Below are 12,766 nucleotides of genomic sequence, written 5' to 3'. Positions count from 1 at the left end.
AAGCAACAGTAGAAAGCCAGAGGGTTTATATATGTAATACATTTTTCTTCCTTATTTATTAGCAAGGTAAAAATCATCTAAAATTGATTGATGTTAGCCTTCAATATTAATTTTTTCCAGAAACTAGCTTCTAAACAGATAACAAAGGAATAAGACTGAGGTCTGAAATATACAAGTCCTTGACATGCAAGATTATTTCTCTCGAGAGAGAGAGAAAAAAAGGAAATTAGACTGAATAAAATTCCTGCCAATCTCCAAAGGTTTTTTACTATCAAATTTATTTCAGAAATGTTTTAATGTACTCATAGTTTTAAATTTTAATTTTTAAGGATTTCTACATACTCTTTTTCATTTAGAAACTTCGAATAGACTTGCTTTTGAATTGTAACACAAGTAAGTACACAGTTTTATAGTCAGGGTTTCATGAATCTGGATTTATAATCTGCCTGGAAATCCATATATTTATTCTTCATCAACGTCACAGCTGCATAATATGTGCTGAACCGTCTCCCCTCCCCCGAACTTTTAACAAGGAAACGTATCCTGTCCTTCCTCAGTACCTAGCACTTACCCATACAGTCGGCACTGATCTGGGCACTCATTTTAATCAGCTTTAATCCTCACAATGGCCTTGTAAAGTATTTATTACCATGCACGTTTTCACAGCCAAGGAGGTAGAGGTTCCAGTGGATTAAATAACTTGCCTAAAGTTATATGACAAAGCTTCTACTTGGAATCTGGACTCAGGTCCATGATCCCCTGGCATCTCCTTCCATTTTTAGCAGTTGTTTTTTCTGTCTCAGGAGCTGGTTATGTCCCTGACACTTGGCAGCTCTTACCTTGAATCAGCAGAAATTTCCTTATAGATGAATGAGAGCAGTTCTAGAGCCCGAGCTTTGGCTGGGAATTGGGAAGAGAAGGGAGACAAGCATATGCTTAACTTAATCATTCTCTTTTTTTCTGGAGAACAAATTATGAAATCATGAAATATGTGCTCAGATTTCACTTTGAAAAATAAAGTAGGAGGACTGGATGAATGAAAAACTGATAGAGAGGATATACTGCCATGATAGACATTTTTTCCGTGATGAACGTTTGCATTTAATTATATTTATTTATTATTTATTTTTGGCTGTGTTGGGTCTTCGTTTCTGTGCGAGGGCTTTCTCTAGTTGTGGCAAGTGGGGGCCACTCTTCATCGCGATGCGCGGGCCTCTCACTATCGCGGCCTCTCTTGTTGCGGAGCACAGGCTCCAGACGCGCAGGCTCAGTAGTTGTGGCTCACAGGCCTAGTTGCTCCGTGGCATGTGGGATCTTCCCAGACCAGGGCTCGAACCCGTGTCCCCTGCATTAGCAGGCAGATTCTCAACCACTGCGCCACCAGGGAAGCCCTGCATTTAATTATAAATTGAGTAGAAGCTCTCTCTGAATCTTCTGAATACAGCCTCATAATGAGCCGTGGTTTTTAAGGACTTCCTGCTGAACCAAGAACTAAAGACGAATAGACTCAGGTGGAGGTTATCAGCCCACGTTGCCTGGCATCCAGGCTCCTCACAGGCTGGGATTCCCGCATCACCAGCACAAAACTGGAACCAAAAACTGCCGAGGAAAGCAAGTGCACCCAGGCCCGTGCGCCTCACTCCATGGGGACTTGGCATTTCCTCCCGTCCCCGAGTGAGTGCCCCCTAGTCACCAGTGACACTAAGAGGGTGATGTGATCCGCCGACGGGGCTGGTTTCTCCCGAGCAGATCAGGAGCGTGGAGGCAGCGGGGGGTGGGGGTGGGGGGGCCTGCCGGGATGTGTGCTACCCTGGCCGTGTCCATCCGCTGCACTCCAGAAACTCACTTTATACCCGGCTAACTCTTCCCTGATGATCTGTACCTGTGTCTGCGTCTGTATACTGATGTCCGTTTTCCTCCTTTTCTTCGCTGAAACAGACAAATGGTTACGATGGAGAATTACATGGATCACAGCGCCTGAAGAGAAGATCTGGCAGGGTTAGTAAATTTGCATGACACGAAATTCAAACAGGCTGCTGCAAAGCTTTTTTAAAATATCGCTACATTTAGCTTCTTTGGTTCTTTTCTGTGTTATAGTAGTTCTCTGTGTGTGTGTGTGTGCATGATAGAATGAAAGCTAATGTTTTTCAGTTGGTTAGCAATCTTAGACTGTTCGTCTTCTAACATTCTAACTGTTAAGGTAAGAGATCGACATTGAAAGGAATCTCTTAGGTATTAAAAGGTCGAATTAAGTACTAGCTCCTTCATTATCTTATTGCCCTGGGTGGATGTGTGTAATGTGCATATGCAGTGTATTCCACCCGCAAATATACTTAAATTCAACATTTCCACTGTTGTCCACCTCTCATTTGTAATTTCAAAGACACCTACCCTAGAGCCTGTGTTTTGCTGAACACTGATGCTCGCAGTGGTCATAGCTCCAGGGAAGGAAGCAGAGGGACGCTGTCCAGGGGGAGAGAGAAGAAGAAATGAACCGATAGCAGGGCCCTCAGGAAGAAGTGGGGGAGGTCTCAGGGTTTACCAAGGAGGTCATTGGGGATTTCAGATGGTTAAACCAGATACATTTTAATTCAGTTTCCTGACCTGCTGCAGATCTCTCATACATTACATTATCTAAAATCTTCCTGTTCCTGCATTTGCTTCATTTATTTTCTTGTAGTGATAAATTTTACTAGCTGTATAAAACAGTATTTCTTTTCATTTGCCTTAATTATATTAAGCAATATCATATATACGTTTAAATTATATTTTCAGGTTTCAAAGGTTTAACGGGACACCCTCTTAGCGTTCTGAAACTGGCTAGTCCGGTTTTACCTTCTCGTTCCTATTAAGGATTGCATACACTTCTGTTTCAGCTAAGCTCTTCTCGTTCCAAACTAAAAAATCCTCCCGGTTTAAAGGCTGTGTCTTCCTATTTATGTTGCCTTTTGCACTGACAGCCTTTGGAGTTTCTCAAGCTCTGTTATGTTTTTCTTTAAGGTGATACAGCACTCCGGGGACAGAAGCAAGCAACATCCATTCCGTTCTTATAGGATGTGGACAGTTTTGCTTCCTGTGCTCAGCGTCCCTGAGGGCTGTTTAGTGCTGGCTTTATAGGGCAGGAGCTCTGACGGCTCCCCACTGCTTGTTGGGGTTAAATTGACTAGTTAGTAACTTTTCACCCTACATGCATAGTTTCACCATATCGATCACAAAGAATCATAGTTCAGAGTTGGAAGTTACTTTAGAAGTTCTTTAGTCCAACTTCTACCCAATATTACATTCTTCTCTAGAACATCCCAAACATGTAGTTGCCACCATACAAGGTGGCATCAAGCTCTACATCGTACATATATCCATATATTTTAATATTTGATTTTTACGTTGAAACGGTAGAAGTGTGCCTTATGATTTAGTTAAGAGTAAGCAATGCCTCTAGAAATCAGATACAAAAGAACTTGATTATAAAACTGTTCACCACAGAGTGAAATTGGATATAAAATTGATTTAATAAATAATCGAGAAGTACTGGGTTGGCCAAAAAGTTCGTTCGGGTTACAAAAACCCAAACAAACTTTTTGGCCAACCCAATATAATGATTGAAGGACCAAGTAACGTACTTCTAATGTAGCATCTTATATAGGAGCAGAAAACGCCAGGAACAGTGTAAGGATGGGCTTGGAGAAAAATTGGATGGGAATGAGAAATTTCATAGACATCAGAAGTACCAGTCTGTGGGCAGGAACAAGATGGCCAGACTGATGATGGTCTGTTTCCTCCCTGGAGCTTCGGGGCTGAGCTGTAGCCCTCAGACGTGCTGGGCTGAGGAAAGAGTGAAAATTGTGCAATAAATGGAATTTTAGTTACCTAAGAAGAGATGTCATACGGAAAGTCTAGACTAAGAGGTTATAGATGGTCCATCATGAGATTTAGTAAGGAATTACAACTAATAATAGCTAAATTTAAATATAAATAGTTAAATAATGATAATAGTTAAATCACACGACCTCACTGAGATATAAACACTGAAAAGTAAAACACAGCTTAGAACCCCTAGTGGTTAAGAGTTTCTGCTGTAGTAGAGGGTATCAGTTCTCTAGCTGCTTCGGCATTCCTGGAGTACTAATACTGGTTTGGTTGTGTCATTCCATATTTGCCTTTTGACCGGGACATGTGGTGCTTTGGGGAGAGTAAGGAAGTGCTCATCACTTACCTTGTCTTCTTTGCTGCTCAGAATTCCAGCTACGGCGGTGACAGCAGATTCTCTACTTTGTCATCATCCAGAGAGGACACCTTGGTTGGTTTCCATTTAAATCTTTCACATCCTCTCTGCAGAAACTACAGGTTTTGTAGCATGCAATCCTGTATGTGTAAATTCTACTCTCTTTTCTCTTTGAATGTCTATTTTATGAAGTTTCATTTGGATAACTGTTAAAGTCCATTTTGGGGTGGTAATTAACATGATATATTTAATTCGGATTTAGCCCACTCTCTTGCATTTGAATTCAGATTCAAATGTTTGAATACCAATTGTGGTGTAGAGTTAGGTACGGTGAAAGAAAGTATGTGGCTGTCTGGTAGTTGGGATTAATCAAAAGGGAAAGAAGAAAGCCCTGAAATTCTTTCCTTGAGCATTCTTGAAAGCAGAATTACTTTGCAGGGTACATGCATACTTGGGGCAATTTCACAAGGATGGAATTAGACTTGGAATGAAAATCAAATCAAATCCAAATGTCCACACAATAACGTTCCTTCCCATACTTTAAGAACATACACCAATCTTGATAGGCAAATATTTCTCAATTATTTAAGAGCCCTAATAGGTAAGACTTGTTTATCCTACCTAGGTGAGATTTGTATTCACTCAGCAAACATTAGGGAACTAGTTTAGGTAGGAAAGTCACAGAGACAAGCAGGTGAGTTAGGTCCGCTGGAAGCATTTACTTCTAAAACAAGACAGACCCCCTCGCCCCTCACACTAGTGCAGAAACTGATTTTGCCAGGAAGTGTCATAACAAAGAATGTCAACTGAATCTTAAAGAATAGTAGGGGAAAAGAAAGAATAAATAGAAACTAACCAGGTAGAACCACAGTAGTCTAACTCCTAGTCCTTCCTTCGTCCTCACCCCTGTCGTGCCTCATCCCCGCCCCCAACTTTCTGCTCCTGCTGCGTGGGGAGGGCGGAAGGGGGCGCTCCAGACATTGCCGAAGCTCCTCCCTCTTCCCAGACTCCCACCGCTGCCCCCCATAATAACAAATACTCCAACCCTTCCTTCCCCTAGTGTGTGAATTCTGACTGAATATAAGATCAACTGTAAGCACCAAAGGATTGGTGGGTTTTAACGTCTTGAGTTTTTTGTGTATCGTGTGCATTTTCTTAATTCAGCGGGAGATTTTGCTGTTGAAAAGAGCACTTCGTCATTCAGAAAACTTTACTTCCAAGCTTAAGATACTTTCTGTAAAATAGAACATGGTGTTAGTTATCTAACACTTGGATGTGAATTATTCACCAAAATTAATTGACAAAATGGCTTCTACCCAGGGCATTCTCCCAACCACTGGAACAAGTTTCAGGGTTTGTGTTCAAATATTAGAAACTTTCTCCCTGCCCACCCCAGGATTCCACTTGCCTGCCCCTCAGGTCATTCTGGTGCACCTGATCCAAGGCATAGGAACGACAGGCACAAGTTACGGGATCTCGAAAGGATGGGGAAATGTCTTAGGGTGCCACCAAGTTACCTCAACAGAACTACTTCATCCCCTTCAAGGGCTGCCCTGGGTTTGTGTGATCAGTAGAATACTGCTGACATGGAAATCTGAAGCAGCTAGCCTCCTCTTCAAGGGTCCTTTAATGTGGATAGAACATTTTATTTGGGGAAACCGCTAATTTATATAGTAGTATTCCCCAGAAATCTCGTATAGACTGTTGGTCTCAGAAATGTACCACTGAATCTATCATGTTTTCTATGAATCCTGAACACATGTGCATTGTGTAAATACCTAACCAAGCCCGAGATCATCTCCAATGAAATATTTTATTACGTAGAATAGAGGTTACTATCTCTGCAAATTCCTGATTTTGAGTTTTTCCCACCAAACTGTAAAAATTAGAATCTGCATTAGAAAGACCTTCAAAACCCCACTGACCTTGCTATCAGTTCAAATTAATGAAACCTGTTTTTGCCTGTGTGTAGACTCACAAGTCCTAATTTAGTCCCAGGTAATAGTTTTGTCAGTTAACTGGACTGTCTTTATTTCCTTCCCCTCATTCTCTCTTCCCCGCAAGTGCATGTCTTTTACCGATCTTGTTGCAGAAGTCAATTTCATGTGAATTGATGATGCCTTTGAGATGAAATGAAGCTGTGAGCCTTTTTCCCCTCCGGCCCGTTTTCTCTGATTACAGGGACTTTCCTGCTCCGACTTCGGGCTTCTCAGTCGTGGCCTTGCTCCCAAACCCCTGTCTGCCCAGAATGGAAACCGGGTCTGTCCTCCTCCTTTTCACATCATTCTTCCCTCTTCTTTCCTTCTGCTGTCACTTGACTTGCTGATTAAATGGATGTGGATGCTTCAACCTCTTCCATGTGAAGTCCAAAGAGCAAAGCTTAGTAGATGTTTCAATTGGCTTGACTAACTGGCTAAGACTTTTCTCATCCTTTTAAAGCAAATCAAAAATAATTTAAGACCTTATATTTTATTTAAAAAAGGAGTTTAGGAAAAAGGAGGCTCTATTAAATGTATATTTTCAAAAGCTCAAGTCCAAAAAATTGGTCTCGTGGGTCTCTCCTCCTTTTCCAGCAATTGTTCCCCATTTGGGGTTTCCTTTGTTTTTTTAAAAAAACATTTTTCTCCTGTAAATGTATCCAGGAAGCAATTTGGAAGGCTTTTGTGCATAATCTAACTCCTCCGTCTTGGAAAGTGGGGAGAACGGCGTTATTTCTCTGGCTCACTCTCCGCTGTGTTTCCTGTTTGTACAAGGCCATCCCCGAGGTGCTTGGCCTTTTTAGCTCCAGGTATAGGAGTCCTGTTCTCGTAGGAGGAGGTCGGAGGCCGAGCTCCAAGAACACATCACGTTATGGAGGTTGAACTGCCACCTCCCTGCATCGTCCTGTCCCTTGCGTTGCTGAGTGATTCATCCCTGTTCCTGCATGTTCCCTGACCAGCTAGTGGGCCCCCTGCCCTGGGATCTCCGTGGCCTCTGCCGGTAAACGGGTTATAATGCTATTCGGAGGTGAGGCTCAGGTCACACCAGCGAGCTGCCCTTGTGTTCCAGCACACCCCGCACAGGCTCCGTCTCTGTTCGGGTGTGGGTTCCCCTGTGCCAGAGGCGTGCCAGCCCTGGGCAGCTGAAGCCCCCCCTACAGCTCCTTTGTATCTTGGAGGCTGTTGGCTGGGATCCTCTGATAGAAGCAAACAGGCTATTCCTGCCGCACTGTTCTGTGGGGAAGTCTGTGTATTAACACCCCCAAGTGCTTTCTTCACCTGGGATTTTGAGTCGTGGGTTTGGGCTCTTGCTGGTGTCGTTGACGTTTTCACCATTCTGTCTCGCTCCCCGACCCTTTCTTCTAGGAATGCCTGAAAAGAGATGCCCAGAAAATAGACATATTTCAGAGGTTCTGGGGAAGTTCACTATTTTTAAAGTTAAAAATCACCTAATGTTTATTTTTCTTGTAAATGTGGATTTCCATCTATCAGAGTTATTGAAGGCATGGTGCCTTTGTGGACTTCTTTTCCTTCTAACAGTCGTACAGTAACTTGGCTGTCATGATCACCAAAAGCATCATGATTACCTTGTCACTATTATTTGTTGCTGTTATTTTCAAGGGTTTAAAAACCTGCCATTTGCTTTCATCCTCCAGCCATCCTATATGTACGGCGCTGCCCGGCCGGCTGGGAGTTACCGGGTGCGTGTGCTTCCCACAACCCCTTGCCCGCTCCTGCCCCCTCCGCCCATCTCCCCCACAACCCACCCCCCCCCCACACCGCCCCGCACTCCGCCTAACCGGCCCCCCCCCCCCCCCGCCCCTCAGCGCGCATGCGCGCCCCTCTCCCACCGAACACCTGCTCTGAGTGCGGTGGACTTACCTGTTTGCAGCCCTTCTGGGGGTGAATTACCCCTTTATGTGGAGCTTACACTTGCAGCCCCCTTTGGCCAGATCTGGAGTTTATTTCTCCCGACAGTTGACAATAGCTGGGGAAGACACGTGTTTGTATAGGATTGTTAGGAATAAAGTATTGGCAACATTTACTCAATCTATTGGCAAAAAGAATGATAGCTTTTTATTGCTTTGGTAACCTTAACAGATATTAATCCATTATGTTATATTATCTTGGAAATTTCCAGTTTTAAATACCAGGTACTTACGCCCTGCAGGAAACTTAAGTATTCAAAGTAGCTATACTCTTATTGTTAATAACTTTCTGAATTTCCATCAGATTGCACGCTTATGAATTAGATGTATAACTGGTCCAGCAAACCCACTGTGTCCTCAAGGAGAAATAGGGAAAATTAAAGTTCCATTCATGGTATTGTAAGCTCCTATTTACCCTCAGTGATTAATTACATAGGATTTTCAAGTTAATGAAATGTTTTGTTCTCTAGTGAGCAATTCTTAAAGAATTTTTAAATAATTGAGCTATAATCAACATACTATTTTTATTACAAAGTCACTTCATATTGGAGTAACTTTCTAAGCATCAACTGTGAGGATGCCATGAGAAAACTCAGGATATTTGAACTATCTGCTCGTATTAAATCTAGATTAACAAGTTTTTACTTAGCAAAGAATATTTTTCAGAGTCATAGATTTAAAGGATCTATTGGAGATTCCATTGCATGCCAGTTGGTTGACAGCAACTAAAACTTCTCTCTCTTGGACTCTTGCACGACCCTGTTTTTTTGCTGCACAGTCTTTGCCTGTGGAGGTGGTTTTGAGCCTTTCCTGCATGTCTTGCATCGTGATGTTTTTCAGGACGTGTTCCTGGCATGTGTCACTCTTCCTTAGCTTACATTTCAGTGTTTCCTGGGTGCCGATGGAGAGAGGAAAGGTGCCCTGTCCTTACAGTCTGTTTTCGTCACAGGCGTCTGTGTCGGATGAGAGCAGTCTCGGTGGGGCTCGGCGGAGCAGTGCCTGCGGTTCCCACGCTGTAAGGCACTTTCGTGTTTCCCGAGCTTTCTGCTGCATGACCCTGGGGTGACTCTCTCAGCGCAGCTTCAGCCCTGGGAGATAACTAACCAGAGTTATAGGGAGGAAACACTGTCTCATCCCAGTTTTCCATGGTAATAAGGGTCATGGATAACGTAAGTCATATAGCCTTTGGTGGTTAGTTTAATGTCCTCACTCACCAGTTTATGTTGAGGTCAAAGGGAGAAAGATTCATCTTAATTGAGTTTCATCTTCTCTTTCCCTGCAACAAGGGGATGAAGTGATCTTATAATAATAAAAGGAGTCAAAGAGTCAAAAGGGAATTCAACAGGCCACAAATTATTCTCACCTCTGGATGATCGAGGAAGATGAACAAATTTAAGGACTAGAATATTACCCATAAGGAATTTCCTTTTTTTATTTTATTGTCGTTTCACCTCTTTGAAGGATTTGAAGTGATAGGGTTTCTCAATAAAGGTGCAGTAGTTGTACAAGAAATACTTGTTGAATGAAAAAGACGAGTGAATGAGTGAAGGATAAAGGTAGACAAAATGGGATCAGCCCATGGAAGTGAGGAAACTGGTTGACCTGTCCTGAGGACCAGTTGAAACTGGGCATTGGACCCAGTCAGCCCTCCCTAGGGGCAGATGCTTCTGCATCCTGAGGCTCCTGCACAAATCCTAGAAAGATGCATCCACGTCCCACATGAACTATGATGGCTTAAGAAATACTTGAAAGTGCTTTTATAATTTTGCTTTTGGAAGTAATTGACTACTTAATTAATTGGCTAAATGATCCAGCTTTATGATTTATTGTATTTCTCCAGTCATGAATATTCAGGAATTCTTATGAAGTAAGCCAGGGTAGCCAACAGTTTTCTTCAGAATGTAGTTTTTATAAATATTAATTATAATAATTGATGTAACATGAGTTTTTAAAAATTTTTATTGGGGTATAGTTGATTTACAGTGTTGTGTTAGTTTTCGGTGTACAGCAAAGTGAATCAGTTACACACATGTCCACTCTTTTTTAGATTCTTTTCCCATATAGGCCATTAACAGAGTACTGAGCAGAGTTCTCTGTGCTATACAGTAGGTCCTTATTAGTTATCTATTTTTATATATACTAGTGTGTATATGTCAGTTCCACGTAACACGAGTTTTTGTTGACATCTAATTGAACACTTGCATTGAACAATTTTATATTGCATAAAATTTTAATGCAGTGGAACCCGCTATATTAAGTCTTTTTCCCAGTTCTTAAATATTTTTGTAGGCCCTTAAAAAGCTCATAAACCATACCTAATGGATGGAATAGCTCAGGCCTATAGGACGGATAAAACGCAACTAAATGATTTTCTTTTATCAGTAAGAGGCAGCAGCCTAATTCTTTAAGAGAGTGGATCTTCCCAAGCACCAAAGCAGAAATTCTGATGTCTGGCGGGATGTACGTCTCACAGATTCTCTTTACATGTTGCCTCTGTAGATGGACTTTTTCAAGTAGCTGATTCCTGACCTTCGGGGCACTGTGACAGGCATCGCTGATTGCTCTTTTGTGTAGCAGTTATTTGGTGCTTTAAACCCTCCTGTAGGAACTGCCTGGGCGGTATGGCTTTAGGGAGTTAGGAAGTAAAAGGTCCTCTTGTCCCGACAGCAGAATGCCTAAAATAGCGCTCACGTCCCTGGTCTCACACCAGGCCAAAGAAGTAAAAGAGAATCAAAAGACATTTGTTTTCTGCACCTAACACTGCACTCTCTTGCAGAAGGAGCACAGCGTGCGTTTGCTGGATTAAATGGGACAAATTGAACCCCGGGGTAAAATCCCTCAGAAGAGATCTCTGGGCCATCAGCTGTGTGCCAGCCACAGATCAGCAGGCCTAGTGGGAGGGAAGGTTCACTGACCTCTCATCCTTTCCCATCTCCACCCCACCCCCAGCCCTCAGGATAGCCCCGCACGGGGATGCGGAGTTCCCCACGCCCAGGAATGCTGTCTCCCCAGGCTCTCTGTGCAGCTAGGAGCTGTGGCCGCTGACAAATACACGTACAGAAATGTGAGGACACTGCGCCTTGGGGGTCCCTCCTGTCCTGACCTGTAGTACTGTGAGCTGAGTCCAGGCTGACCCCAGGCCTGCCCAAGACAGTCCTGAGCCCACTTTCAGAGACTTGTCCCCATCTCCATTCTCCCAAGAAATTAGCCTCAGACACAGTATGTGTTTACAATTAAAGGACTAATTACAATTACAGTTAAATGATTAAATGACTAGTTCTTGAAAGTAGAACGGTTTTGCTTCAAAACCTTTCTATTCTGTACCTTTCTTACCATTAGTAAGCTGTGTGCATGTTGTAGGAAGGACTCTTGGCCGTGTGTGAAGTGACCTTCTTAGTTCTGACCCTCTGGGAAGCAGTCATCACCACCGATGCCACCTGGTCCAGGAGCCGTGAAAGTTGTTTCTAGCAGAAAGTGACAGCTTGAGAAAAGCCCAGCTTGTATTCTCTTGCATAATCCTCAGAACCTGTGTGGTCAGTGTCTCTACTTCATGACATAGATGACAAGGTATGTAACTTTCGCAAGGTCTCATGGCCGATAAGAGATGGACCCTGGACTCAGATCTTGCTGTTGAATAACATACTTCAGTCCACATTAGCCACGCTGAGTCCAAAGTATGGGCGACTCCAGAGGTGCCACATGGACCACAGTGACACAGACTTTACGCTTATTCTTTTCCACATGATCAAGCCAGATCGGATGATTTGAGACTCAGGAGTTGGGGAAACTTGGATCAGAGATAAACCGTATTAACAACCATCTGTCATATCTCAGCACCGTAAACCAGGACTCAAATGACATAGGATACAGTAGGATTTGTCTACAGGGGGAAGTTTTCCTCTCTCTTGTATCAGCAAACCCAAAGGCGAAATACTTCTGCTTTAAAGTGCTGACGTTAGGTGTTTTCCTTTATTTTGAAAAATAAAGCTAAAAGGTGAGGCTAGTAATACTGGTAGATTTCTTGTATGTGCCATACATGGCAATGATTCTTACACACAGTGTATGTACAGCTGTATTATCTGTGCATCTGAAATAGCATCTTGCACCTAAGTGTAAATACACAATAAATATTTATCCAACATAGGAATGAGTCCAGGCAAGATGGGTCTGGGGAATTTGCTCATCTTGACCAAGGCTATTTACAGCCTAAACTTGAAATGATTCATTCAACAAGTATTTCTCAAGTACCTACTGTGTGCCAGGCCTCGTCTGGTCGCTGGGGATTCAGCAGGGAACAAAATAGACACAGACTCTGCCCTGGGGAATTCCACTCTGGTGGAAAACCAGGCAAACTAAACGATGGTATTTACGATAAGGATCACGAGCGCCCCTGAAGTTTTGTGGCCCCATATAATTTGCAGTAGGAATGATGCCCGCGGGTCTCCAGGGGGCCTGGGGGCGGGGAGAGGACAGTCAGCACAGGCCTCTCAGACCAGCTTCTCAGTCTGCCAGTGTCTGTGGTCCTAAATGGTGTTCAAGTTCCGCCTCCCCTCACCCCCTCCCCCCCACCCTGCCTTGTTCAAGAGGAAGGTAAGATTTTTTTTTTTTAAGGTCTCATGAAGTGCTCTTATTTTATG

General features: G+C 43.1%; 1 protein-coding gene across 27 annotated transcripts in view; it reads left to right on the top strand.

The window, feature by feature from the left end:
* The window catches only part of LRRFIP1 (LRR binding FLII interacting protein 1), a 147,209-nt gene that overhangs the window by 96,624 nt on the left and 37,819 nt on the right, over positions 1–12,766 (top strand). For 8 of the 27 annotated variants that reach the window (XM_068544167.1, XM_068544153.1, XM_068544148.1 and 5 more), the window contains 4 exons: positions 1,939–1,998; positions 4,235–4,297; positions 6,404–6,481; positions 9,079–9,144. The exons of 9 other annotated variants lie outside the window; for them this stretch is intronic. In XM_068544167.1, the coding sequence (XP_068400268.1) occupies positions 1,939–1,998; positions 4,235–4,297; positions 6,404–6,481; positions 9,079–9,144 (267 nt within the window). Of the gene's footprint in view, positions 1–1,938; positions 1,999–4,234; positions 4,298–6,403; positions 6,482–7,856; positions 7,902–9,078; positions 9,145–12,766 lie in introns of all 27 variants that reach the window. 10 more of the 27 variants (XM_068544162.1, XM_068544159.1, XM_068544158.1 and 7 more) reach the window with 4 other exon arrangements.

The sequence above is a fragment of the Eschrichtius robustus genome, chromosome 5 (genome assembly GCF_028021215.1).
Source record: "Eschrichtius robustus isolate mEscRob2 chromosome 5, mEscRob2.pri, whole genome shotgun sequence".
NCBI lineage: Eukaryota > Metazoa > Chordata > Mammalia > Artiodactyla > Eschrichtiidae > Eschrichtius > Eschrichtius robustus.
Note: the sequence above shows the minus strand (reverse complement) of the source record. Positions and strands in the feature narration are given on the sequence as shown.